The sequence below is a fragment of the Misgurnus anguillicaudatus genome, chromosome 17 (genome assembly GCF_027580225.2).
Source record: "Misgurnus anguillicaudatus chromosome 17, ASM2758022v2, whole genome shotgun sequence".
Classification (NCBI taxonomy): domain Eukaryota; kingdom Metazoa; phylum Chordata; class Actinopteri; order Cypriniformes; family Cobitidae; genus Misgurnus; species Misgurnus anguillicaudatus.
In genome coordinates, this window is record NC_073353.2 from 25,708,290 (window position 1) to 25,736,199 (window position 27,910).

At 38.1% G+C, this 27,910-nt stretch overlaps 2 protein-coding genes and 1 long non-coding RNA gene across 7 annotated transcripts in view; 2 read left to right on the forward strand and 1 right to left on the reverse strand.

Annotated features, from left to right (window-relative positions):
- On the reverse strand, positions 1 to 27,507 carry zic5 (zic family member 5 (odd-paired homolog, Drosophila)). The gene is made up of 4 exons (XM_073855234.1): positions 27,246 to 27,507; positions 16,013 to 16,122; positions 3,102 to 6,741; positions 1 to 1,471 (listed from the first exon to the last, which is right to left on the reverse strand). Exons 3-4 carry the CDS (start codon positions 4,144 to 4,146, stop codon positions 1,029 to 1,031), a joined length of 1,488 nt encoding a protein of 495 aa, XP_073711335.1. The 5' UTR covers positions 4,147 to 6,741; positions 16,013 to 16,122; positions 27,246 to 27,507; the 3' UTR covers positions 1 to 1,028.
- LOC129451837 (uncharacterized) overlaps positions 6,931 to 27,910 on the forward strand; it is a 55,988-nt gene continuing 35,008 nt past the window's right edge. For all 5 annotated transcript variants that reach the window (XR_012358358.1, XR_012358359.1, XR_008646900.2 and 2 more), the window contains exon 1: positions 6,931 to 7,132. This is a non-coding gene — a long non-coding RNA (uncharacterized lncRNA). The remainder of the gene's footprint in view (positions 7,133 to 27,910) is intronic.
- Positions 7,126 to 12,567, forward strand: zic2a (zic family member 2 (odd-paired homolog, Drosophila), a). The gene is made up of 3 exons (XM_055215298.2): positions 7,126 to 9,711; positions 11,111 to 11,274; positions 11,593 to 12,567. The coding sequence occupies exons 1-3, from the start codon at positions 8,733 to 8,735 to the stop codon at positions 11,785 to 11,787; spliced, it is 1,338 nt and encodes a 445-aa protein (XP_055071273.1). The 5' UTR covers positions 7,126 to 8,732; the 3' UTR covers positions 11,788 to 12,567.

The window sequence follows — 27,910 nt, forward strand, 5'->3', positions numbered from 1 at the left end:
CCATATTTACACTTCCTGCTTTTATTCAAGTTTTCCATATAACTATACACAAACATCACATTTCTTCACGACCTTATTCCATCAACAGCATCATGCAACTCAAAAGAAAGAAGTTACTACACAGGTCATGCGAATAAATCTTCACATTATACAGCCTATTCAAGTAAGACCTTTTTTACAAAACACGATAAAAAGCAACACTTCATTTCACCAAAATTATATTATTCTTTGGTGTATCTGTACGTCCATACCAACATTAATACCAGCAAATAAATTACAATGTACAAAACTTGTTGAGACGCTACAACAACATTCACAAGCATCAATACCATGTAGTATTTACAAATCAGGATAGGCCTGTCAATGATACAATTATTTAGGGTCTCAGTGGACATATTCGTACTCTTTAATCAAAGTTACACTGATTTTGCATAAAATATAGGTTTAAATATTTTAAATAATCACAAAACAGCCCTGACCACAGTTATTGTATAAACTTTAACAAAGACGTAACCCATTTTAAATTCTTTTTTGTCTTTGACACTGACAATATAAGTAAAAATAAAAAACAGTATTGTCACTGCATTTTTTTTAAACAATGCCGATCAGACGTGTAAAATGCTTATATAAAAATTTCTGTGCATCGAAAGAGAAGTAATGCTGAAAGAAAAACAACCAAACATAACTGCTGCATCTTTCGAGCCAACCTTTTCGAGCTTAGTTATTTGATAACACATCACCTTAAATCGTAACAACAAAATTTGATTATTTCATGTGTCATATTTAAATTCCACATTTCACTTTTATGTTGCATGTGACAGCTTATAAATGTGATTAACAACGTAGTGACATAAATTGCATCAGTGCTCTAAACATGTTTTAATGGCAAACTGGGGGCAATATCTCTTTCACCCACTGTCATCCACAGGCTGTTTCATGTCCTTTAAATTGAAACACTTAAAATTTGTGTGTGTGTGTGTGTTTTAAATATGGACCATTCATCATGAATATATTCCTTGCTGTTCAAATCAGAGCATTGCTCTTGGATCTGTGTGTCTAAAAGAGTCCTCGTCGTCGGATTCTGACGTTGGCACATCGCTGGAAGGAGTGTGTAGATTATTTGGTCCGGCACTTCCTTGGCACACGTACCACTCGTTTAGGTTGGTCACCTGAGGCGAAAGGTTCGACGAACGGTTTCTGTGGGGCTCCAGGTTGGGGGAAAGGGCAACACCGATCGTCGTAGAGGGATGGTAAGTGGAGCCCGTGTTGGCGGAAGGGGGCGGAGGAGACTTGCAGTGAACCTTCATGTGTTTGCGCAGTGAGCTCGGGTGAGTGTATGACTTGTCACAACCTCTTACTTTACAAAAGTAAGGCTTATCACTCGTATGGACGTGAGAGTGCTTCTTCCTGTCACTGCTGTTGGCAAATTTCCTGTCACAGCCATCAAACTCGCATTTGAAGGGCTTTTCGCCTGGGAGGAAAGAAAAACAGAGATGATATGGATATGGCCATGATAAAGAAATTATTTAAATCATCAGGTCCTGGGAAGTTTACATTTCTTTATAGAGAAAAGAAACTCTCTTATGCTTTCATTCTCGGTTATCAGCAGAAATAGATGCGTGGCTAAAGTGTTTTATGTATGCTTGTCATTGAAGTATAGCATTGATAGTGAGCTTTAAGGGACTTTAGTCACATTATAATTCCACAGTATTACTTTTCCCTGTTACATTTGGCATCTTCAGGCATACCACATGGCTTTGTGCACCAACACTGTAAATACTTGCATCTTCTGCTAAAGCATGCTTTTCAAGCATTCTCGTCGTTTTCCTGTATTATTATTATTATTAGAGGACACGCCAGTGAGTCTAACATGTCGGCCATATGTATCAGATTGCTTGTATAACTACTGACCCTGCTTTACGAGCTATTCAATGTATCTCATGTCATACATTAAACGTTGGACATTGGTTCACGGTGTCAAAGTGTGATATTTTTACGCATATTTATTGTTGATTTGAGATATCATGTGCACAGTGTCTAAATCGAATCTGGGCTGGGTTTGACACGGTAGCCTATATATCCATCATGACAGCACGTGTTATGAGTAGAACGTAAATGCACGCTTAATATAGTTATGGAAAAACTTTCAACGTCTTAACAACTTCCAATAACACATTGCCGTGCACTCCCACACTTTTCTGACTCGCACTTTATAATAGTTTTGGGTTCACGTGACTGCATATTTATACTGATTGGTTTCATAGTCAAGTCTGTGTTGTTTATATCTAATAAAACATGGTCTGGTGTAATATGATGCACAGCTACCATGGCCACTATATTCATTATACAATATTAGAATACAGTACAGTAGTGTAGCTTAACATCGAAGGCAAAGGCCTTACTTGTTTTGTAAAGTAATACCAACACTGTTTTTTTTTTTTTGGTAGCTCACAATAAGGCACTACTGCATTTTCTATATTTACATTAGTGTGGAAGTATTAAACTCACTGTTCGCATTTCTCTGTGGAATTAAGAGATAAACACGTGCCGAAAACTAATACATAACTTCGAGAAGAAAAAATATTGAGAAGTATTAAAACTTCCCATTCGAGGATTATTTACACACGTAAAGCATCTTAACCATTGTATCAATATCTTTTCACATGAGTTTTGCACGTTTCCATGTTTTAAAATGCATGCATCAATAAAAACCGTCATATCAGTGTTGAATCCGTAGAGTACTTTACTGCCATATGTACAAGTAGCTACAATTCAAGTCGTATGCACGTAGATCTCTCATTGCATTCGCATAATAACATGAGAGTATAAACATCAAATGGTTCTATTCAGAAGATCAATTTGCTTGGCAAAGACACGACGCATAAGAATGAGCACTGTAAACAAACAAATCCTCTCCCTCGGTTCTGTTTGTAGAGGGGGGAATGTGCATGGGGTGGGAGGACAAGAAAGTATTTCTTTTCCCACATTACGCTACTACATATGAAGAGATTACCTGCAAAGTACCACGAAACATTTCATCCGCATATATAAATAAACAGCGAATAAAGTTTATGGCAAGTCATCTGTGCGTTTTAACTAACCTGTGTGAGTCCTCTTGTGGATCTTGAGATTTTCCGAGCGCGCGAATACTTTGCCACAACCGGGAAATGGGCACGGGAACGGTTTCTCTCCCGTGTGCACGCGGATGTGATTGATAAGTTTGTACTTGGCTTTAAACGCCTTTCCCTCGCGCGGACACTCTTCCCAAAAACAGACGTGACTGCTCTGCTCGGGTCCCCCGACGTGCTCTACCGTAACATGGTTCACTAGCTCGTGCATGGTGCTGTAAGTTTTGGAGCAGGGCTTCTTAGAGGTCTGCTCTTGATCAATCCATTTGCAGATTAACTCTTGCTTGATGGGCTGCCTCATGTATCGCAAAAACGCTCCCGTGGCTCCGTGAGGAGCCGTGGCGAGGTTCACATTTAAGTTCATGGAGTTGTAGCTGTGCAGAGAGGAAGATCCATAGTGCTCGGGCCTGTGGCCGAAGTGCTCTGGCCTGCCGTAGATGTCCCCCGGTAGACCCAGACGCATCTGCCCGTTAAGGGCATGGTGGTGATGGGCACCTGGGGCCGCTTGCTCGTGCAGTCCAGAGAAAAGTGGATGGGCACCACCTTCCGCGTGCCCATAAGCACCTGTTGGGGAAATGAACATGCCATGGTGATGAGGGGAGGAGGCGGAACTATGCTGGTCGCCAAGTGCATGCATAGCAGAGGCTGAGAGCTCTCTCCTGAGGATGAAGTCCCTGCTGGTGGTGTAGCCTGTGTGGGGGTGAGCCACGGGGAAACCGACAGTGGTCTGAGAAGACGTGAAGGATGCCGCGGTCTGGGCTTCGGGATGGCTTTGAACAGGCTGAGATGGACTAAGTTTGAGAGCATTGGTCTGTGCCATGTGCTCGGGTCCAAATGGAGTGAGAGCCACTCCGGGGTCGTTGCCCATCTCCCCAGGGTGGAGGTGGGCATGGTGGGAGTGCGGGTGATGCCCCCCTATCCCCGGGAAGCCTGTCATATTCTGATGAGGAAGGGCTTGAGTCGATGCCAAATCCGCTAATCTTATCGCCGAATTCCTCTTGCTTAAAGGGGGCTCCATCACTACGCTGTCATGTCCACCCTCACTGCTATTGTTTTCCTAAACTACAGGCCTACCGAAACCATTAAAATATATGTATATGACCGTCTATAGAACTTCTTTTGTCCTGCCTCTAACTCTGCTTGCTCCTTTTCCCACTCTGTCCTCAAGCGATTGGCAGAACATACAACAGTTGGAGGACACAGTGGGGAATAGAGTTTAGAAATGGCACTGCGGGTATTGGACAGATTTCGGTGACTGGCAGTTAAGAGAACGAAGCGATTGGCTGTCTTTCAGCGCAGAGGCTCAGCGGGGTTCCGCCCCCTCACTCTCTTCATCACTGTTCACTCCAGAAAGTTGTGCTCACAAAGTTACAGGCAAATCTGTTTACCAAGACACACACGTTCACACACATGTGGAAGGAGGTTTATTTCTTTGCACAACAGAGTGATACAGCATACATGAAACATATTGCACAAGCCATCCCCCGCATCGATTGAATAGACATAAAATAAAACGTATTTTTAATAACGTTTTATCAGTATGAATTCAGCAAAAGTATAATTCTGTACTATATATATTTATCTTCTTTCGAATGGTTTTAGTATCTTGAATATGGATACTATTGAAAGTTAATGATAATGGAAATATCAAAAACATATTGTGATTCACATCAATACACTTAAAGCATGCTTTCTTTTCTAAAAAGGTTACGTTATATGCAATGCGAAGAATAAAATACTATGGTAAAACCAATAATTTAATACAAGACAATACAAGTCATCTAACAGTCAGAGCTTTGCAACCACAAAAAAAACTATAGAATTTCTTAAACACACGAAATACACACAAATGGCGATGAGCACATTCATGAAGCTGTTTCTCAATTGCTTTGTCCAATAAAGTTTATTTTCATTCAGGAACATTAACATGTAATTTCAACACGTCAATTTCCAAAATCAAATACAATATATGCCTTTAATATATTAATTATGTGTTTAGAAACTTGAAAAAAAATTGGATCTTCGGTGGAAAACATGCACTGGTCTCTGTCAGATATTAACAATATCTTCCTGTGCGAAATACACTATATTCGACCCATTCATATATTTGAAAAAGTTCTTTAATAAACTCTTGCAAGCTTTGATATACGCAATCCGTAAGGTCTTCCAAACGTGATTTTTTAAAGCTGTTTAAAAAAGTTTTTTTTTTCTTTTTACATATTTTGTTTGTTGTGTATGCTGTACTTATGTCACGGTGCACGTCCACACCCTTTCAGAGTCCATGTTGAACTCAGCAGGAAGTGTATGCCATGGATTTAATATGTCTTAATTCAAACACAGTTTTGAAAAGCCTTCAGGGCAATTTTTACCATATTCCAAAGAATGACTGCAAAAACGAATTACTTAAGTGCAGTAAATGTTAACCTAGTACAACAGGTTAAGTTTTGAATTTTAAAAATAAAAATTAAGAAATAATATAAATATGGTGCTATAAGTATGATGTCACGTTTCATTCAAACAATACAATTATTTCAAAATATTATTTATTTATTTGTTGCTCAGAGTAAAACAGGAGACTTGACGACAAATGACAATCATTTACAAAATATAAAAATTGATCTATTTGAATTGATTTTTGTTTATCTATAATTGCTTCCACTAAAACAAGCTGCAAATGTTAATTTTCTGCACAAAATATTAACATGTCAGATTTATTAAGGATTTTAATTAAGGTAAATGGTAATAATGCGCCAGCAGCAATACAATCAATGCATTACAATTAATATTTATGACATCCCAATTTTTTACATTTGAGTTGTATTGGAGTAGTGTATGTTTATTATAAGTAAAATGTGATGCTGTTCCATTTATAGTTTATAATATTTACTTTATTATTGTATTATTTTAATCCATTTACAATAAATGAATAAATGTGGTTAAAACAAAATTTGATTGGTCCTTATGTTTTTGGTGGCTGTTGTTTATGAAAACGACATAACGGAGGGATATGGCTAGCACTTGTCCCCTTACAACCTTTGAACAGAAAGGATTTCTTAACATAATAAGTTCAAAGGATAACATATGTGGTCTCCACGGGTCGGAGGTCAAACACCCTTGAAAAAAGGTCACTAAAAGTAACCAACAATGCGTCGCCATATTGATAATGTCCAACTTGAAAGAAATGCCTTGTTGCTTTGTCTAAGAGCATTCAACATTATTAGAAAGCCATATTTCATGTAAAATAGCGGTATGCTTATTACTGTTCACATATGGTGATTTAAAGGTTAGTTTGGATTTCAGTTTTCACATGAGAAAAAATAATTTTGATTGAACATGTATATTCCAGTTACATATAAACAAAACTCGTTTAATTTAAATGACAGTTTTCGTGTGTATTTTGTTTGAGTCTATCATAACTTCCCTTTCCTGAAACATGAGAAAAGAATAAAAACAGCAGCTATGTATTCCAGGCCGACTGCACTCTCTGTCTCATTTCGCTTCTTCTCACTGCCCATTGAAAAGGAGAAAGGTTTTGTGGTTTTCTGGAGAAATAAAGAACTTCTTAGAGAGGTCGGTAAACGTGACTTTGAACTTGGATCAGATCCTGCGTTTCCTGTGGAGAGGGTAGAAATAGTCTTGGAAGAATGGTACATAACGTTCAGACAGCATGGCTTTGAGCTGAGGCACACAGAATTTCTAAACTTTTATACATCCTTCGCCCTATTATTTACAGCTTAAAGTGTTCAGATGCCACGAATACAGAAAGTGTGTTGGAAAGGAACTTTATAGGACTTCAAATGAATTGTAAGTACATTTCCTGTAACTGTATGTTAGCATTTAAATAAACTCTCGGACGATGTGGGACTTTGTTAGATCCGAAATAGTCCCTTAGCTTTGGTACATTGACCTGGGCTTCAAAACGTAACCCCTTCCGCACGGTCATGGATGATAACTTCACTCGGACGTTTCATTATTTTTAGGGAATGTACGAGATAACCTGCAAGGTAGGTTAACAAGTGTACATATGACACAAAATATACGAATGTAATTTATAAACCATTCAGATATCCGTATTACTTGAATTGGCACGCTCTTGGTGACGTCACAATTTTCCTTAAAATTGTTTTAAATTGTGCTCGATTGAAATCAGAATGTAATCACAGCCAGGATACTATTAAAAAAATAAAAAATAAATAAAAACGAAGATATTAGCTGTTGAAATGTATTAAATGCATTTACTCACACAATATGTCAGGTCCAGACACAGTAAGCTACATTGTAATAGCAGCTTATGAAATATATGTTAAGCGTGCTATCTATACATGTTGTATTTTGTTGTTGAAATAATAAAACGTGGTGCAGAAGAGTATCAAAAACGTAGTACTGTATCTGAGTTTGCTAAGATCTAACAAACAGTGCATTTTCAAATCCAATAACAGTTTTGTAGGCTATGTAACGATAATGATAGAAGCAACAAATATGATATTGACTTGTTCTGATTGCATACACTTGCCTTCTTTTCCTCAACACTATATTTTTCATGTAGTCATTGGTACAGCAAATTTTGATAGACGATGTATAGCTAAATGTATAAGCATTATTTATATACTTAATCCTATTTTAACATGTCAGTCCGCCCGTATATATCTTATCCTCGACATTTATTCAGACGTTGACTGACGACTACAAGCTCGGAGCAAACTGGCATTTTTTTAGTCCAAAATATTTTATCATTTTGATACTTACGTGCGGAATGGACCAACGCACCTTGAACAATGTTTACCAGTTTAACTGTGTTGACCTAAAGTACTTCATTAATGCTAGCGTCGTCTGTTTGTTGAATTGTTTGTGAAGGTAATTAAATCAAATTTCCATATAAGCTGATTTTTTTACATAAGCATTGTTTTTACAGTACCTCCAAACAAGTATGCATTACGTATACTTTTAAGATCGTATGGACATTGATTTACACTTTTTAAGCGGTCTGACGCAAAAATTTTGCTTTCCCTTCCCCGAAAAGCCTCTCCGAAAAGTAGGCGGTAATTGTAGGTGGAAGATGGCGATCAGCGATTAGTTGCAAAACGAGAGCGTTCGATTGGAGGTGCAACTGGGATTGATGAGGAGCGGCGACCAATGAGAACGCGTCAAATGAATGACCGGGCTCCAGTTAAAGGGGGCGTAAGAGGAGGTAGTGCCAGTCCACTGAGAAAGAGGGACCCTCCGAGATAAACATAGACAAGCGAAAGAAATAAACATTTCAAATCGAGATGCTGCAGGAACAGAGAAGACCCAGTAAGATAATTATTCGTATATTCGTGTAATCTTAGAACAACGACATCGACTCTGTTTGAAAGGACAAGCGCAAAGGAATCTTCTCATTTCTATGCATTGGGGATTTTGAGTAACAAGTTATCCACAAGAAAAGCATAGACTAACTCAATGCGAAAAGCTTTTTTCCATGAACGGATCGAACTTCATCGCCTCATGTCGTGTTATCAAATCTGGAAGTTAATATTTACGTAGTGCATTGTATTTTATTGTATGTTTTACTGAAGCGCCGCGCATAGACTGCTTTAAAGAGAATTGTTTTTGGTTAACAAAAGCATGTTGCTGGACGCTGGGCATCAGTTCCCCGGTTTGGGAGTGGGCACATTTGCCAGGCATCATCACTCCTCCACTGATATGCAGGACAGAGACTTGAGTTTAGCGCAAAACAGCTTTGTCGACTCGGCGCACATGGGCGCCTTCAAACTGAACCACGATCTTTCTCCCGGACAGAGTTCTGCATTCACGAGCCAAGCGCCCGGTTACCCCGCGGCGGCTCTTGGTGCGCACGCGGCTCATGTCACATCATACGCAAGCTCGCCGTTTAACTCCACGCGGGACTTTCTCTTTCGCAGCCGTGGATTTGGTGAGTCCTCACCGGCGGGCGGCCAGCATGCGCTCTTCGGCCCCACTGCCGGCTCCCTCCATCACTCTCATACAGACAGCCAAGGCCACATTTTGTTCCCTGGCATCCACGACCAGCATGGATCTCACGGCTCTCCAAACGTCCTTAACGGTCAGATGCGTCTCGGACTACCTGGGGAGGTTTTCGGGCGATCAGATCAGTATCACCAGGTCTCCAGCCCGAGGACCGACCCCTACTCAGCCGCCCAGCTCCATAACCAGTACGGCTCCATGAATATGAACATGGGGATGAATATGGCAGCGCATCACCATCACCCCGGTGCCTTCTTTCGCTACATGAGACAACAGTGCATTAAGCAAGAGCTTATCTGTAAGTGGATCGATCCGGAGCAGCTCAGCAATCCCAAGAAGAGTTGCAATAAAACTTTCAGCACCATGCACGAGCTGGTCACCCATGTTTCGGTCGAGCATGTTGGAGGACCCGAACAGAGCAATCACATCTGTTTTTGGGAAGAGTGTCCCCGGGAAAGCAAACCATTTAAAGCCAAATATAAACTGGTCAATCACATCCGAGTGCATACGGGAGAAAAACCTTTTCCCTGCCCATTCCCTGGATGTGGCAAAGTCTTTGCAAGATCAGAAAATTTAAAGATTCACAAGAGAACACATACAGGTAATTATAATATTTATTTTTGTTATTTATTCATGTTAATATGTTCTGGGAGTGTTTTTAGAGCAATGTTGTTTCATTTGACTGTAAATCATATTTGGTATCCAAAATAGTTTTGATTATAAAAAATAAGCTGATTATACAACGTTGGTGTATTATTAGACATTGAAATCGCGTACGTACATTGACGCTTAAAGTAGATTTGGATTTTTAAAAAGAAAACGGTTCCAGGGTGAGTAAATATTCAATTTATCCGTTGAGCAGCCTTTTAACACGGCTGGAAACGATTATGCCCGGTCTCGTACGGAGTAAATGCGACGTTTTGTAACAATGTACTGAATTATGTAAGAGGCTGTCGAGGGTTTGTGGTTCATAAACTTTAAACGGGTCAAAGGCTATTCGAGGGCTCATCGCGTGAGCAAAGGAGCCGTAAATCTCTTATACCGGTTTAATGTTTGCGTGGACCAACACTTTGGCAGTACGTCAAGGTTTTGAAATGTAATCTAGTTTATTGTGCTACTGTTTTTGGTCACACAACTTAGCATTTAAATAGTCGTACAATAAAAATGTCTATTTTTGCATAATAGTAGCAATACTAGTGATCAACTCTGTAATTGTTTTTAAAATGTTCTATGCAAACAAAGTACTTTACATGGGACATAAAAATGCACACACACACACGTATAAATATGTACATTCATACATATGTACTAATTTACAAGTAAATACACAGCATTACCAACACAAAGAGAGCGGCATAGAAATGAAAATGTTTCCTACTTTAGGAATGGGCGATCTGTGGGCCTATTGTTATTCTTTCCATTGCACTGACAGTCTATGTGTTAGACAGGCCATTACCAGGGTTGCAATTTCCTCTTTAGAATACACGCAGGCATCGAATCTTCTATTTACCAAGTTGTTAATTACATTCTGATGATTTCTAAACAAATGACGAAATTGCGTGTGGTGGTTGCTGGAAAAATTTTAAGTTACGTATTCCCCCTTTATTTTAATCGTGGTTTTAGTTTAAACAAATGGCCAAACACAGTAAATTCCTGCAATTTACATTGCTTTTAATTTATTGTTGTTTTGTTGACACTACACCGTTGATGTTTTGTAGATAAGGTTGTGTAAATGACCCCCTGTGTTGTAAGGCGTAAAGCTCTGTATTCGTAAGCACGACGTACGATGTGCATCTTAACATCTTGGGCATTTTAAAATGAATAAAAAAAATACTCGCAGTCTGGTTGTTTTTATAGAATATTTAAGTTAGAAATAGTTACTTATTAATAATTTCCTGAAGCTATAGTGAGATGGTGGATTCTTTGATGTTATTTAGACACTTGTCATACTGTTTAAAACTTAACTAAATCTGTGATTTTCTATGCGTTTTTCCTTGCAGGAGAGAAACCATTTCAGTGTGAGTTTGAGGGATGTGATCGGCGCTTTGCGAACAGCAGTGACAGAAAGAAGCACATGCACGTTCACACGTCAGATAAACCGTATCTGTGCAAAATGTGTGACAAGTCCTACACTCACCCCAGCTCTCTTCGAAAGCATATGAAGGTAATTTATATTGAATAATAAATAATTTTTTAGAGCATAAAAGTCTACTTTCTGTATTTATATATCATTAACAGTAACAATATATATTAATTGCAAATAAAGACAGTAACATACATGATTTATGTAATGTTTAGCAGAAATTTAAACGGTCGATAAATGAGATGCGACTCTAATTCAAACATTGCCATTTATTATAATTGACACAAATACTGATTTTTAATGATGCTTTTTCTTGAACAAGTTGTTTGGTGAAGTTTATCACTCGCTGATCACAAGTCATTCTGCAGGTCATTAATTATTGAATTCTCTATTTTTTAGGTTCATGAATCGTCTCCATCTGCATCTGACTCGTCGCCAGCGGCAAGTTCTGGTTATGAATCTTCAACACCCCCTGGTTTGGTGTCCCCCACCACTGAGACCCAAAGCAACAACAATCTGTCGCCTTCTTCAGCGGTGCACAGTTCCAACAACCACAGCAGTTTATCGTCCAATTTCAGTGAATGGTATGTTTAAGACTGTGTCGTCCCAAGAGGAACCATTTCAGAAAACCAGGAAAACCATGCAGCTTGTACAAAATGAACGCTCCTACATTATGCGCTTGTCCAACAGGATTTAATATACCCACTTCAACAGAAGAAACGTGCGCAAGTGCACCAAACACTCCGTTTTTGTACATACACGGTCTCTTTCCCTAATGGTTGTAATAGATTTTGTCAGTTTTTTGGTGTATAGATGTTCCTTCAATGGTAGCTATTTCTCTAACTGGACTTTTTAGTGCACATATTACCATAAAGTTGTATTATCATACTGATTATTGTGATTCCATAAAGGCAAACTGATTGTAACTAAACATCTATTAACTGGAAAGAGTGCCAAAGTCAACATTTAACGAAGACAGACACAATATTTGCTTGTGAATGTATATTTAGTTTGCTGGGCTTAACTTGTGACGTTTTGTGCTTTGCAAGTTTGAATTGTGAAATATATTTGGAAGATTGTGGGGCGAATAAATGTCGTGCCGTTAAATATCTGTATCTACACCCTTCTTTTGTAAATATCGACTGCCATATTTATCCACTTGTAATTAAATTATGGTATTTACTTGCTACAGATGAAACAATATTTATAAAGAATGTTTCTTTACTATAAATATGTACAATTATGGGCTGAACAGGGGCAGTTGTTTTGCTATGTGTTTTTGTTCAAAGTTTGAAAAGTGTTTTCTTCATTATTGTGATAAAAATTTTACTGCATACAGATATAATAAAATGTGGTGCAAGTGTATAATCTTTACAGCGCTTTTGTTTCTTTCCTCCACATTACTACAAAAAAGAAAACTTGTAGGCCTTACTTTAATACATTTTAGAGTTTACAATCAATATTAGGTTTCTTTGTTGAAATCAGCGTGTGTGTGTTTTGTAAATTCTATTCTTCGGAAGTAACCAGAACGTTTAAGATATGTTCACTGTAAACCAAAATTGTGACCCTGACCTAATAGTGATAAATTATCTTATTTTTTATAAATTGTAACGGTTTCAATTAATCTTAATAAAACTATTCAAGATTTTACATTTAAAAAAAGAAACAGAAAAGTTTTAACAGTGCTACCGCACCAAGTATTGAGTGCAGTATGACGTTCATGGATAATAAGGAAAATCCTCATCTGACCTTTCTGCATATTATTAGGCAACAATGTCATTTATGTAAACTTTTGCTCCAGTGTAGAAGTGTGGCATCGCTTCTTATAACGCACGTTTAATTTGACCAAGCAATGCTATAGGCTATGGCCGTCGCCCCTTTTCTATCCATACTTGCGCTTTGGAAAATTTAACAAAAATAATAATTTTAAAATCAAGTAGACGTGAACTTGACTTTGACTCTGGCACTCTTGTCATAATCCCTTTTAACTGCATTATAGGGTGACTGGTGGTTTCTGCTACTTATCCGCCTTAACGATGGAGGATTTTCTATTACGTTCCTTGTGATTTTCTCTGTTTATTTCTTTATAAAAAATATTCCTCTTAGCCAGAGGAGCAGATGTAGGCTGTAAATAGTCTACATTTGGCCAAATATGCGAGTTAAGGAGCAAAATAAAATAAAATTCAAAATGGGAATCTGACAATGATGCAGCCAGGCATATATTGGCTGGTTATGCCCTTTTTCGTGTATGATAATATCACTGACAGCCTGAAAAGTGTTATGAAAACAATCTTTCAGCGTAGATAATTAATAGACTATAGGTACTTGAGAGCAATGTGCATCCATGTCACTATCTATGTTAGAGCTCCAGAGCAATGTGGTGTAACTATATAGTGTGTGGATTAGATTAATATTCATGTGCGCAAAGCCTGGGGGAAGGGATAGACTGTTGGTCGCTATTCTTGCTGTTGACTGTAAAATCACTACAATCACCACCCGGTGCCACAGCGTGTTCTGAGATGGGCACACGGGTATCTACATAATGTATACCCAAATAAACATATTTCATTCACATGAAATATAGCTGGGCGAGTATAATTAAAGTTCCTCCCCGGATAAGCCTGTTGGTCCGTTCAGAAATCATCAGGTTATGACTCTGATTATTAATGTGTAGTTGCTTACGGTATGGCAAGTAAAATCTTTTTTTTTTTGGCTGTTAATAATCGCCCACGTTTTGCCTGTTGGAAATACGCTCTATGTTTACCAAGATCTAAAAAGACATATTTTGAAGTTATGTGTATAATGTGTTTACCTGTTTAGGGAAAGATGGTGTGACCTGTAGGGATAGTGAAAGGTCAGCGCCCTGCAGAGCTTGGATGACGTTTCCTTCGCAATGCATGCTGCTCTGATATTGATCCATGTACAAAGACCTGTCCTAGAAAAACTGTTGTTGACTGTACTTTCCAATTTAAAAGCAAACTAGCGCCGGAGACTGTAGGCATTTAGTCAGTGATTTCTAATAATTGTTTTAAATATACAAATATTAAACTGTAGCACTAATGCATGCACGTAAGTGACACCGTATACAGACAAAAATGAAAGAAAAAGAAGCGGCAATAGAATTAGTCAACACAAGCTATTTAGCATACGCATTTGTTGCAGGTTTTCATTTTGAGATTGCACAATGCATTCACCTTATGTCTTTGTTTACTTTGGTCTTTGGTTACATTTTTAAAATTAGCGAGTGTTGCCACCTCCCTGTCACTGAGAATGTGAAACAGGCTTTTAACCATTTAACAGACTGGATGAAAATAACAATTGGGGCACTTACAAACAGAAAACTTTAAAGCAACAATATTTTTCATCTAAAACATTACCATTTACATATCTAATATAATGATATAATAATATAGGCTATATAATAAAACATATATTAATAATGGGTTGATAACAAATATAAAAATACTAATTAGCACGGAAATGTTAACCAATAGCAGTTATTGTTTGAAGTGGTGAGACCTCAATTTGAATGGCTGTAGTCATTTTCCAGCCGATTTCATCCACCTGCAGAAATATGCGCAGACGTATAGGCTATGCCCAGTCTCTCTCTCTCTCTCTCTCTCTCTCTCTCTCACACACACACACACACACACACACACACACACACACACACACACACGCACGCACACACGCACGCACGCACGCACGCACGCACGCACGCACAAGCACTTTTTTTGGATATAGAAAAACATGTCGGAAATGACAACATCTTTATTTAGATGTATTTTTTAACATTATTCTTTGTAGCTGGGAATTTAACCTATCAATTTAAATTAAAATTTAACAATTTTGGTTTAAGTCTTGAAACGGATCTGCCAAAATTTAACAAACCTACCTTAATATACTATTATAATTAACGTTTCAAGTAGAGTACTATGTCTAAAAAAGTAAACAGTTTGGACTGCGTATCCCATTAAAACAGTAAACTGGAATTAGTCCAGAAATACGAATAATGGGGATGTTCTGCGTAAATATAGACTGCTGTATGAGTGCTGGAGAACACAAACACACACACACACACACACACACACACACACACACACACACACACACACACACACACACACACACTTCCTATATTTTACACCTATTCACAAAATAAGCCCCCCTAAAGTGTGACCTGCAATAATTCTCACTCTCTCATTATGTTTTTTTTTAAAGTTGCCCCAGATCCTTACAATGAAAAAAGCTAATAATTTCACCTTTATATAATTTGAATCATCTGAAAACAACTTATCTAATTAAACTTAACGAATTTCTTTCTTACAAAGAAATAAACGAAAGTCATTTCTAAGGTTCACATTCACGTATGCCAGCCGTAAACAAGCAAGTAAATCTTAACTGATAATTTCAATGAAAAGCGAATAAACCTAAAAAAATTTAATCTAAATATATAATACATAAACAAATAACTATCAACATCGTGTAGTTATGCATGAGGTTTTTCGTAAAATATTTTAATGAGTTTTTTAAGAAACTAAATTAGGGAGACTTGGCGACCTGGTTTAGGGTAGAAAAGAAACAACTTGCAGGTTGCAGGTAATACAGAAAGACGATGTAAAATCATGAGATTTTAACATTATCTTAACTTACGCCAAAGATTAAACAGGCGCTGCTCGTCTTAAAGTGCTGACATACAGTATCTCCGATATTGTCTCCCACTACACGAAAAATACTGCATATTGTGCCAACCAGATGAATAAATGTGGTCTAAAAGAAATTAATATAATGTGTTAACACAGGATCTGCAGTTACTTACCACAGTTGTGTCTCAATGTTTGAATGGAGTAGTGATCAAGTTCTGTATCGGATTAGTTTTCAAAGATCATGCAGTATGTGATGCAGACTCTTAGATTTGAACCTGTCAACCTGAGAAATAAGAGGATGATGAGAACAAAAATAAAGTAACAGGCGCTCACCCCAGTAGACGCGATTTTTTTATATATATATATATATATATGGACAACTACTTTCACATATTAAATTAATAGAATTAGTATATACCTGAACTTTCTCTAGCAACACAAGTTTTTTTAAACTACTGTCAAATTTGATGACACTGACAAATAGCATGCAGCTTTAAAGTCTTATTTGTTATTTAATAACCAGGTTATTCAGTGTAATGCATTTTGGCTTTGAAATAACGAAAAAGCAGTAATATTGTATAAACTGGCGTTCCTTTTTTTACCTGAGACGTAAGGTGAATTGACTATTTGTCTAAGGCTCCTATCATTATACGAAACTTACTACTTATATAAAGAATATTTTACCAAATGTGCAGATACTGGTTGCATTGTTCTTACACTGTGAAAACTTGCTTAAAAAAACGCATTTTGTGCGTTGTCGAGATTTCTCGAGGTTTCAAAAGATATAATGTTAGGTCTTTTTTTCTGTAAGATAATCTGTAAGCAATTAGCCTACCTCTAATGAAAATTCCACAATTTTTTATTATTTCTTGGATTAGGATTTTTTATGATTTTTCTAACATGTTAGTAAATACCAATTTAAATAAATTAAGCAATCACTTAAAAAATATTGTGACTGAAACATAACTCGTTGCATTGGATATGGCTGTAATTCTCTCTCACCCTTTCTCTGTTTCTCTGGCATTTTGGACCACCCTTCTCTTATAGTGTGTTTATATGGAAGTCTATGTACAGTTAAGTTTCCTGTTACAGAATTGAGACTTTCATGTCAAGAGGGGTGGATGCAGATACCGCCTTTCTCACGACAAATGTATAAGCCTACTTTGAGCAAGCAGGAATAGCTGTCACTTCTGGCCTATAGACACAAACAAAAAGCCTAATTCCTGGAGGAAACCCAAGCTGGCCCCGCCTTTTCAGCACAAACATAACCAAGCCATTGAAAGCGTCCCCTGCTAAACACCTTCCCTTAGATGACTTATTTGAATTAGTGTTTTTTACTTACGAGATTCATTTTGTTGGTGAGAATTACAGAAGCATTGTTGAGTATGAATTATAAAGTACAGTCATAGTACATAAGAATTGTAAACAACAAATGGTTTATACATAATGTATAAAGTCTTCTGAGAAATACCTTGCGTAAGTGAATTATCTCCCAGAAGTGTAGACACTCTTTTAAAGGTATTAAGAGTTCAGTATGTAATAAAATAATTTCAGTGTTTTTATGAAATTCATTAACGTAAATGTGCACCCTCTGGGTTTTTAGTTTTGCTTATGAAGCTTCTTTAGGTGGAATCAGGTGGACATGGTTCACACAAACATACAGATGGATGTGATGAGTCACAACTGTGGACTAATGACGTAACCCAATTACTAACTAAAACCTGGTTCAGAAGCTGCACTTTGTGTTATTCAAGCTCTAAAAACCCTGGAAAGGGTACAGTGTCCATTTTTCAAGCCCATTACAGGGATGTGGCCTACTTTCTTTACGCAGACCCCTCCAGTTTAGGGAAATTTTCAATTTCCCTGCACATATAAACCTAGAGTCACACCTCTATGACTTTGATCTTCAAACACAGCAGTTCCCTGCCCGAGGGCAGCAGCAGGGCTAAAGATGCTCTCAGAGTTTGGTTTTATAATGACTTAATGACTTAATGGAACAGAACCCCTTGTGTTCTCCACCATTATGCTGTATTTGTCATGGAAACCAGCACAAGGTTTGGAGTAACCTGTTTATTTCAGCATTTTTCTACACAATTTAAAAACATAATGGTGATTTCAACTGGCTGCTTTCACCAAATAAAACCCTTAAAGGGATAGTTCACCAAAAAAATAAAAATTCTCATTATTTACTCACTCTGATATTGTTAGAAACCTATATAATTATTTGTTCCAATGACCACAAAGAAACATATTTTAAGGAATGTTTGAAACCATACCGATAATGAGCCCCATTCACTTCCATGGTATTCTTTTATCCTACTATGGAAGTCAATGGGACCTCTGATCGGTTTGGTTACCAACATTCCTAAAATATCTTTCTTTGTGTTCATCAGAACAAAGAAATGTATACAGAAATGTTAGCTCATATTGATGGGATAGCATCTTGCAGTTGATGAGGATTTGTGGGATGCACATCCAGGGCACGAAGCTCCCATTCCACCACATCCCAAAGATGCTCTATTGGGTTGAGATCTGGTGACTATGGGGGCCATTTTAGTACAGTGAACTCATTGTCATGTTCAAGAAACAAATTTGAAATGATTCAAGCTTTGTGACATGGTGCATTATCCTGCTGGAAGTAGCCATCAGAGGATGGTTACATGGTGGTCATAAAGGGATGGACATGGTCAGAAACAATGCTCAGGTAGGTCGTGGCATTTAAATGCCAAGAAAACATCCCCCACACCATTATACCACCAGCAGCCTGCACAGTGGTAACAAGGCATGATGGATCTATGTTCTCATTCTGTTTACGCCAAATTTTGACTCTACCATCTGAATGGCTCAACAGATATCGAGACTCATCAGACCAGGCGACATTTTTCCAGTCTTCAACTGTCCAATTTTGGTGAGCTCGTGCAAATTGTAGCCTCTTTTTCCTATTTGTAGTGGAGATGAGTGGTACCTGGTGGGGTCTCCTGCTCCTGCCCCTCAAGGTTGTGCATGTTGTCGCTTCACAAATGCTTTGCTGCATACCTCGGTTGTAAAGAGTGGTTATTTCAGTCAAAGTTGCTCTTCTGTCAGCTTGAATCAGTCGGTCCATTCTCCTCTTACCTCTAGCATCAACAAGGCATTTTCGCCCACAGGACTGCCACATACTGGATGTTTTTCCCTTTTCACACCATTCTTTGTAAACTCTAGAAATGGTTGTGCGTGAAAATCCCAGTAACTGAGCAGATTGTAAAATACTCAGACCGGCCTGTCTGGCACCAACAACCATGCCACGCTTTCCCATTCTGACATTCAGTTTGGAGTTAAGGAGATTTTCTTGACCAGGATCACACCCCTAAATGCATTGAAGCAACTGCCATGTGATTAGTTGATTAGATAATTGCATTAATGAAAAATTGAACATGTGTTCCTAATAATCCTTTAGGTGAGTTTCAATGGGGAATAGTATGCATTTTATGTCAATATTAATTTGTCTTAGCACTCATTTCAATCACTTTATGGAGACAATCCCTCAAAGCGTTCTGACAACTTTCACTTTCAATAAGCTGTAACTTATCTCCTGCTGTTATTCTTTCGTTTGCAATGCGCAGAGGAGAGAAACACAATTCAGTAGTATTTACATGAGCTGACGGGAATGAGTGTTGATGGCTCTTTTCCAAATATCAAGGTGCACGCAGGTTTCCCCCGTACGTTGCATAGATAAGCTTCTTCCCAGCTGTCTCTCTTACTTTTCTCATTGAGCACCTTTGACTAAATCTTAAAAGCAAATGTGAAACGCAAAAACCCCATGCACAGAGGATCTGGTTTGATATTCCTATGCATATCTAATATCTTACAAGTTTTTGACTTTACCAACATCAAGAGTTTACAAGTGGCCCTCCACAGGTTATTAAAACACCAGGATTGGTTGAAGATGAACATCAAAACAGTAGCCGTCTGTGCAGAATGGATTCCTGTGTCGTAAGTTGTAGAACTGATACTTTTCACTGTCTGGTCGTCGCATGGGGAGGCCGTGCACCCATGGAGCTCTCTGAATGCTACAAAAATATCTCTGTATTATGCAAATATTAGTCCAATTTGATACCTTCTCTTCAAAATAATGCTTAAGGCATTTAGAGAGAAAGACTTCTCGCCATTAAGGTACTCTGAGTGTTGTTCTTTGGAAAGTTCAATGGCATTGCTCATGTCCACTACATTTATCAATGTATGTCTTTCCCCATAAAGTGCATTAGAGATTGCTCCATCGATGTCAACAGATTCATGCTATTGAGAGATTGGGCAGGTCGTTCAATCCTCAGGTTAGTGGACTGGAAGGAAATAATTTGATTGACTTTGAACATCAAGTTTCCACGCAGGAGGTCCGGGGTCCCCAGACAGTTTTGGTGATCATGGTCAGTGAGCTCATCATTGGCTAGTCAGGTAGCACCTGACACATGTCAATGTCCATAACAACAGTACACAGTAACTTAAGCTAATGCCCAAAGTGATGATGATTTGAATGAATTGATCAGGCTTAAATTTATGTGTGCAAATAAGTATTTTAATGACAGATTTGAACCTAATGACTTCCTCACAGCCTTAGCTCAACACAACAGATATACATTTTGTTTAAAAAATATGATGGTGTTACTGTCTACACCATGATACTTTTGCTAAATAACAACATGCTCATAACGGATTCAAAATTGCCACCATACACAACCAACAGCTGAAATGAAATCCTTTTATCATTTACACTTTAAGAAGAACATAATTATGTTGAAGACACAATGTTAAAAGGTTTTAAATTTAGCTTCTTGGGTGTAAAACAAAAGCCCTGTGAATTGTATGCTGTCCTTAAATTGACAATTTAATTTGTTTAATTCTAGGTTGTTCTAATTGTCCACTTAAGACACCAAAATCCACTTTAAGAAATAAAACAGTTAGCATATTACTTAAATGAATGACCACACTTCAGTGTTCCTAAAACTTCGGACATATCTGATTTAATGCTACTACTTCTAAAGTAACTGTAATATAAAAACATTGTATAATGTTTCACTAGCAACTAGGGATGGGCGATATGGCCTTAAAAATTATTACGGTAATTTCAGTTGTTTGTTGCGGTGATGATGAAAATGACGATAAATTATTCTTTTCTGTAAAATATCAGATTAGGTTATGTTTTAAGTTGTGTTCCAGTGACTGTGCTGAATAACATCACACAACAACAATTACACAATAATAATTCAAATCAATTACAAGTTTAAAATGTAAACACAGATTCTGTATTTATTTATACTCTCATGGTGCAAAAATAGTGCAAACCGGAAAAGTAACAATGTCTTCAGATGTGTTTCAAAATTACAACAGAGTACAACTGCAAATAAATCCTGATAAAGTAACAAACATGTTAAAGTAACCTGATAAAGTAAAGAAGTTTAGTGTGAAACAGTCAATAGTCCCACATACAGTCTTTACTGATAATTTACTGGTAAATTGCAGTTAACAGGTCATGTGTGAACAGAACCTTTCAAGTAAATCAGAGCTCCCAATTTACCAGTAAGACAGGTTGTAAGATAACCAGTAATTTACCAGTAAGTGCTATTTGTGAACGAAAAATATAGGATTACCGGCATTTAGAACAGACGAAGTCAGACAGCACTGACAGCTTCGGCCCAATCAGAACGTTTTTTTTATAGATGACGCATTAACCCCCGCACTGTTTATAGACCTTTCCACACATGTGCTGCTTGAAAGTCGAGCACACCTGAAGTTAACATTCACATTTCTTCACCAAAGTTGTTTCAAACAGCTTACCATCTATTTGCCAAATTGCCGACGTCCTTAGCACACCCTCTGTGATTTGCAGAAGGCCCTTAAAGCAGCCTAGGCGGATATGCAGCGAATATCAAACCTAAAACTAACTTTACCTCGCTCCTCTGTGAAGCCCTTATGTGCACACGCAGGTTCCGTTTGACGCCGCCTAACACAATGTTGTTTGGTCACGAGCAACTTTGCGACCGTCATCATTTGCCACAGACAAAATATGGACCGTGGACATTAAGTCATAACCCGCCATTGTTACAAATACATCACTGAGCTCAGGTAACTTCCGCTTTTTCTCAGAGTTTACTGGTATTTTAATATGTGTGAATGATGCCTTACTGGTAAAAAGAAGGAACGTCACTGAATGTGTGAACAGCACATTTTTGTATTTACTGGTAAATTCATTCTGGTACACCCATGGTAATAACAACAAGCACCTCCTCAGCCTCACGTACGCCTTCCGCCATGTTTGTTTTCACTCCGCACGTGAACAGTGAATAAGGCGCGCACAAACTACCTCATCAACTAGATTTATCATAGTTATCGTGAGGCGACAGATTTTCACCGCAAGGATAATTTTTGGTGGTATATCGCAAACGATAATATATCGCCCATCCCTACTAGCAACTCTTGTTTTTCCATTTACCTTGTTAAAGGTTTTCAATTTTTAAAACAAGAAGTAGTGTGCAGGTTCCTCCAAGGTCATACTGATAATGCATTACTGTCACAAGTTAAAATCAGAAGAGGGCTGTTTGACTGAATACATTCACATTCAACACTATTGTCATCCCTGATCTTACACACAGGCGTCATTTTAATATTCCCACTCTTCTATGTGTCAACCACACACATCTCCCTCTCTAGTTTCTGCACCTGCCATACGCTTTCTTACAGTGATAATGAGTATATTGATTTCTTGACAAATCACAAATTCCTGACAAAACAATGACAAACACTATTTATCCCCAAACTCCACAGTCATATCTGTGGTGAGAAGGACACGGTCGGACACTTGCTCATCCTGACAGGGGCACTCTATTTGAGGCTGCACATCTCATCATCACACGAGCAGTTGCAAGGCCGCAGACGCCTTCGTAAACATGGAGCGCGCGAAGATGCTATGCCACAAATTGGTGTTGTGTAGTGACATCCCTCCTGTCTCTTGGCTGTCTGGTCTCTGGTATGCGGCCCTCAAAGGAGGTGTTGAAAAATAAACAGCGCCTAGCAGGAAGGGAAACGAGTGCATTTACTTCCCACCTCGCGCATAGCTCGCGTGGGAAGTCTGAGCGAAGACGGTCCCCGGTGGGCTTGCTGGCAAACTGCGGAATTTTTGCAAGCCCCCCATCCTTCTAGCACTTGACAAATAAATGGGAACCACTGTTGACAGCTGTTTACAATGATGCAGAAGACAGCGAATTGCATTAGAAGAGTGGCACTCCTGACAGATATTGCCCAGAAAACACACAAAACAAAGGGGAGGAAAGCTATTTGAAGGTGCAGTGAGGAACAAGCTGCGTTTCTAATGCAGAATTTTACTCCGCACAAATCCCTCCTCCCCATACACCAAACACGGAGGTGGCACTTCACGAAATAAAACAACCAAGCACGTTTTGAAAGCACACTCTGTGCCAGGGGTTTGATAAGAGGGGACTAATTGCCACGAACCAAAGAACAGTACAGCTTGTCAGCATGGAGTATAGTTGGAGGTAAGGTCCATCCTGAGTCAGTATGCGTTGGTTAGATATTCTGTATTTAATTGAGCGGCCCATGGTACACTGGGGTGAGGCTAAGGGGAATTATTAAGCTTTAACCAGGGGCCTTCTGGGAAAAGGGCCCTAATCAGGAAGCTGGGGAGCAAGTGGCGGCTGATGAGAATTATGACGATTATGACATGTTAGCACATGTCTGTAGGACAAGTGGACAGACGATGAGTTAATCAAGGGCTAGAATAAATGGACCCCATGCTGTCTGGAAGCTACCCCCAGTCTCTTGTGTCAATGTCTTATTTTGGTCAGCATCTACCTTAATGATATGTATGTATATATGTGGTTTCAGGGCTTGAATTATTCATTGCACGGTGCCTCTTCTAACAACACACTTATATCATCTGGGCTACTTATAATCATTAGCAACAATCCAACATGTACTTGTATAAAACATTGACATTGAGCTTATTAACCTTGTACCCCATAACAGTCTCTATTGTATATACACAAATACAGGTACTTACTGTATATATTCGTATACTTTTGCTATTTCCAGTTTCATGCAATTTCATTGGCCCTGTACTTGTACAAGAAGAATAAAGTTGAATCTAATCGAATCTAAGGTTCATCTGTTTTCTCAGTAGTCAGTAGTAGAGTTATGGTCTGCCAAAGCTTCATAGACAAATCATTTCCAAAGGGTGTCACCAACGGACGACTCTCAAATGCCTCTGTGTACAATTGGATAGACCTAAAATCAATCACAGCGATGAAGAAGATAACGTATGCAGAGCTATATCAGACTTTTGCCGGATCCAGTCGTTAAGACAGCGATAACATCTTTTTTAGATATGAAGGCTTAGTGTTGTTTTTTGCTCTGGTTTTAACGAAAAGTTTAAATCAAATTGTACAAAATCTGCTTTACCGTCGCTGTGCTGTCATCATCTTGTAAAGGCCGCCGCAACATTTTTGATTGATTACGCAATTTCTCGCCATTAGAAATGGGCTTGAATGGCCTCTTTACCAGACTACTTGCAGAGCAAATCTAAATTTGCCGGAAGTTGTCTGGGTTTTCCCAAGCTAATTCACTTACATGAAAATAATACTGTGGAAGTGAATGGGGCTCATGAATGGTTTGTTTATAAACATTCCTCAAAATATCTTCATCCGTGTTCATCAGAACAAAGAAATTTTTTCCCTTTAAAGACTCTTAAGATCGGCAAACCATTCCAAAACCTAGAATAAAGGGTGATTTATACTTTTGCATCGGACCTACCCCATAGCATCTACGCCTTAAGTCACGTCTAGGACAACTCGGAGGTATCGTATACCGGAAGTGCACATTAAATAGCGTGAGCTTAGCCAGATAGCGTCTACTTCAAAATGCAAAATATACGTTAGCAGCCAATGTTAATTGTTAATGATTTGGGACAAATATGATGTTATTTAATGTTAAACTATGTGAGTGGCGCTCTGTGGCGCGACAGGGATTAGTGCAACTTCCTGAGTCGTAGCAAGGCACCACGGACAGGCGCCGGTGTGCGTACACTCATAGAAAACAATGTGCTAGATTTTTTTAGAACGGTGCGAAGCTGAGCTGCGTGTCCGGTGTGCGACCCCCTTTAGGCTACCGTCAGTTTTCATTTAAATTTCTTCGTCGTTGTTCGAGTTGACATGCAGTAACACATGCAGATCACTAGTAGGTACATGTCCACGGGCATGTTACAGTATCAAGGCAAAAGTCAAAAAAGCAGTAGCTTGTTGTGTACGTTGAGAGATATCGGCAGTAATAAAGGTAGCTAGACAGCAACTTTTGTTGCAGCTTGAGTTGTTTCCCTGGTCTATCTTTGTTTTTACCATGGCAAGTGGAAATGCATAACGTAAAACAGGCAGGGGTTTTAGCAGACCAATCACAGCGCTTACGGTCCACATTGAATTAACGTGTTGTTAAATTTTTGGAGAGGTGTGGATGAGGCTTTGCCCATAGGCTAAGGCGTATGGTACACTAATACACTCAATGCAGAAGTATAAATTGGACTTAAGATGTGCCTAATGACCCCCTTATAAACCCTCAATAGATAATGCTTTTTATGAACTATCCGAGTGCGTTTTATATCTTTAAATGAAACATTAAGACATATTAATTTGTTCTGTGGTTAAATCTTGTTCTTTGAGACCTGTCATTTAATACATGCAGTCTTACAATAAAGGTTAGCAATGTTAGCTGTGCACCGATACAATTTTCACATAACTTATGGCATAATCTGTAAATGACATTTTAGTGTTATAAACCCAAACATATTGGTTTTAAATGTTTAACATGTTTTGTTTTTCAGAGTGTACTCATTCAGTTATCTGTATGTCCCTTCATTAGACAGCCTCATGTGTTTCTTAGCGTCAGGCTAATTGATTGGACCTCTCATATGTTAATCCTCCATTGGAGGGAACAATACCCTTTGCGCTCAAATTTTACTTTTTTCACCCTATCACTAATAAAGCCAACCTCCCTGCTGATGGAAAATTGTCAGTTTACCTCAAGCTACAGGGGGCTTAGCAATCAGGCCTTAAAAAAGCACTGACAGGTTAACCTGCTGTGCACAGGGGTCTCTGGGGACCGGCCTACACTAGAGTTTTACATGCAACGCTTCTGTTTGCCAATGAGAGACGCGCCATATAATAGAGTTGTTACCAGCCACTTGACTTTAACCTTTGCTGATCCCAAGAAAAACTGACATGCTATAAACTGCTCTATGCTCTCTTATTTTAAGTTGTGCACTACTTTGTTTAGCTCCACTATAACACTGTTAAGCAATGAAAGGTAAAGTCAGGCAGATGCATTTCGGTTTTGGGAATAAATGAAAGAATGGTAATGGGACTTCATTATTATTTAACATAGCAAAACTTTTCTACATCAAATTGAAATTCTATTTAAAAATTGTCATGCTTTAAAAAAAAAGACATTAAGCAAATTATCGCCTTTTCGAGTAATTGTTATGTCTCGCGTATAAGGTTTTCCAGGCCTAATCCAGAACCCTTTACACATTAGCTTATCAACTAAATCCCATTTTGCTATGGTCCTGTCTTAGTAATGGCTTTTAGTGGGACAGTTTAGGGTTTCTACAGCTTTTAAACATAGCCTGAAACAATAGAAAGCAAATCCATATGCTTGCTCAATGTGAAATGACAGCACTCACGACTCTTTAGTGTTCACTCTCAAACAACACATTGTGCGAAAAGAAGTCTACAGAAAATGTAAAATGCCTTTCATAGATATCCATAAAAGATTTGATCATTACGCCTATAAAGCAGTAAGTTCTTTTGTGATCAAGTCATTGCTTATTCTGTATTTTACCCAGCCAGTGTGTATTTTCATGTTTTTCAAAGCCCATGCTCTGCCAAGGGTTTTCCTAATGACAAGCATTGAGCATTACTAACAACCAGCCATTAAAGCCATAACCACAGTGCATTACAAACTCCTCTTGTGTAGTACAATAGATCTGCATTTGAGAACTGAGATAGCAGCAAAATTAACATTTATTGGTTTTCGCTTTCAATACAGTTTTCTAAATCCTAAAAGGTTTAACAGGCACTTCACAGATCTGTAGTGATAGCATTTAAAATATATTGACTTTTAACCTCTATGACAGAATTACATTCTGCATTCCTTTTGAATTGTGTCTTCTAATATCCCTTGCCAGCAATATCAGATGAATTCAGTAAAGACATAGTACAATTTTAATACATAAAATACTATTTTATCTACACTGAATAAAGAATATTTAATGTAGCCTATGACGTAGCGTCCGGTCAGTGTCCTGACCGACTGATTTGCCTGAAATGCAGGTAAGTAAACACCGGTTATATAGTTAAGTTTATTACTTACCACAAACATCTTCCCTTAATCCACTGTTGATGTTGTCGAAGTTTGTGGTTGTTGGTCGTGGAGTCGTCAGGTTCACGCACCTGACAACTTTATTTTTAGCTCTGCTTCGGCCAAGTAAAATACAGAAATACTGTTAACATTGAGTGGCTTTACCTTCACAACTAAGGCTGATAGATCAGCTTAATAAAACTTAGGCAATAGAAACGTTTTACGTTTTTCTCCTTTGTTTATGTCGAAACATTGACAAACTGCGCGTGCACGTAATATACGCAGGTGTTTTATCACGCGGAGCAAAATCGGAGCAATAGGCAAAATATGCGCAGCTTAAATTATGCTTTATTATTTAAATGCGTTGTCAAATAATTAATTCGTGCATGAAGACACATTTTGTAAATATATATAAGAAACAGTATAGTATTACATTGTTTTTGCATATAGATATTTCTGGCTGGTGTAGAACCTTATTGTTGACTTTTATTATGAAACTTCCTTTTGCCCGTTTAAGATGCCACCGTCATTTATTTATTTTTATTTTTTCACCTTCATATATATAAAATGGTGTGTTAGAAATACCTAGATGATAAACTGTTTACTACCTTAATACATAAAAAATTAAATATAATTAAAAAAAATTAAAATTCATTAAAAACACCAGAAACTGAGCT

Bases quoted from the DNA above. Each gene is read 5' to 3' on its own strand.
- zic5 (XM_073855234.1), bottom strand. From the start codon at position 4,146: ATGGAGCCCCCTTTAAGCAAGAGGAATTCGGCGATAAGATTAGCGGAT. The intron at 1,472-3,101 runs GTTAGTTAAAAC...CTTTCCTCCCAG, and splicing joins CCACAAGAGGACTCACACAG to GCGAAAAGCCCTTCAAATGC.
- zic2a (XM_055215298.2), top strand. From the start codon at position 8,733: ATGTTGCTGGACGCTGGGCATCAGTTCCCCGGTTTGGGAGTGGGCACA. The intron at 9,712-11,110 runs GTAATTATAATA...TTTTCCTTGCAG, and splicing joins TCACAAGAGAACACATACAG to GAGAGAAACCATTTCAGTGT. The intron at 11,275-11,592 runs GTAATTTATATT...TCTATTTTTTAG, and splicing joins CTCTTCGAAAGCATATGAAG to GTTCATGAATCGTCTCCATC.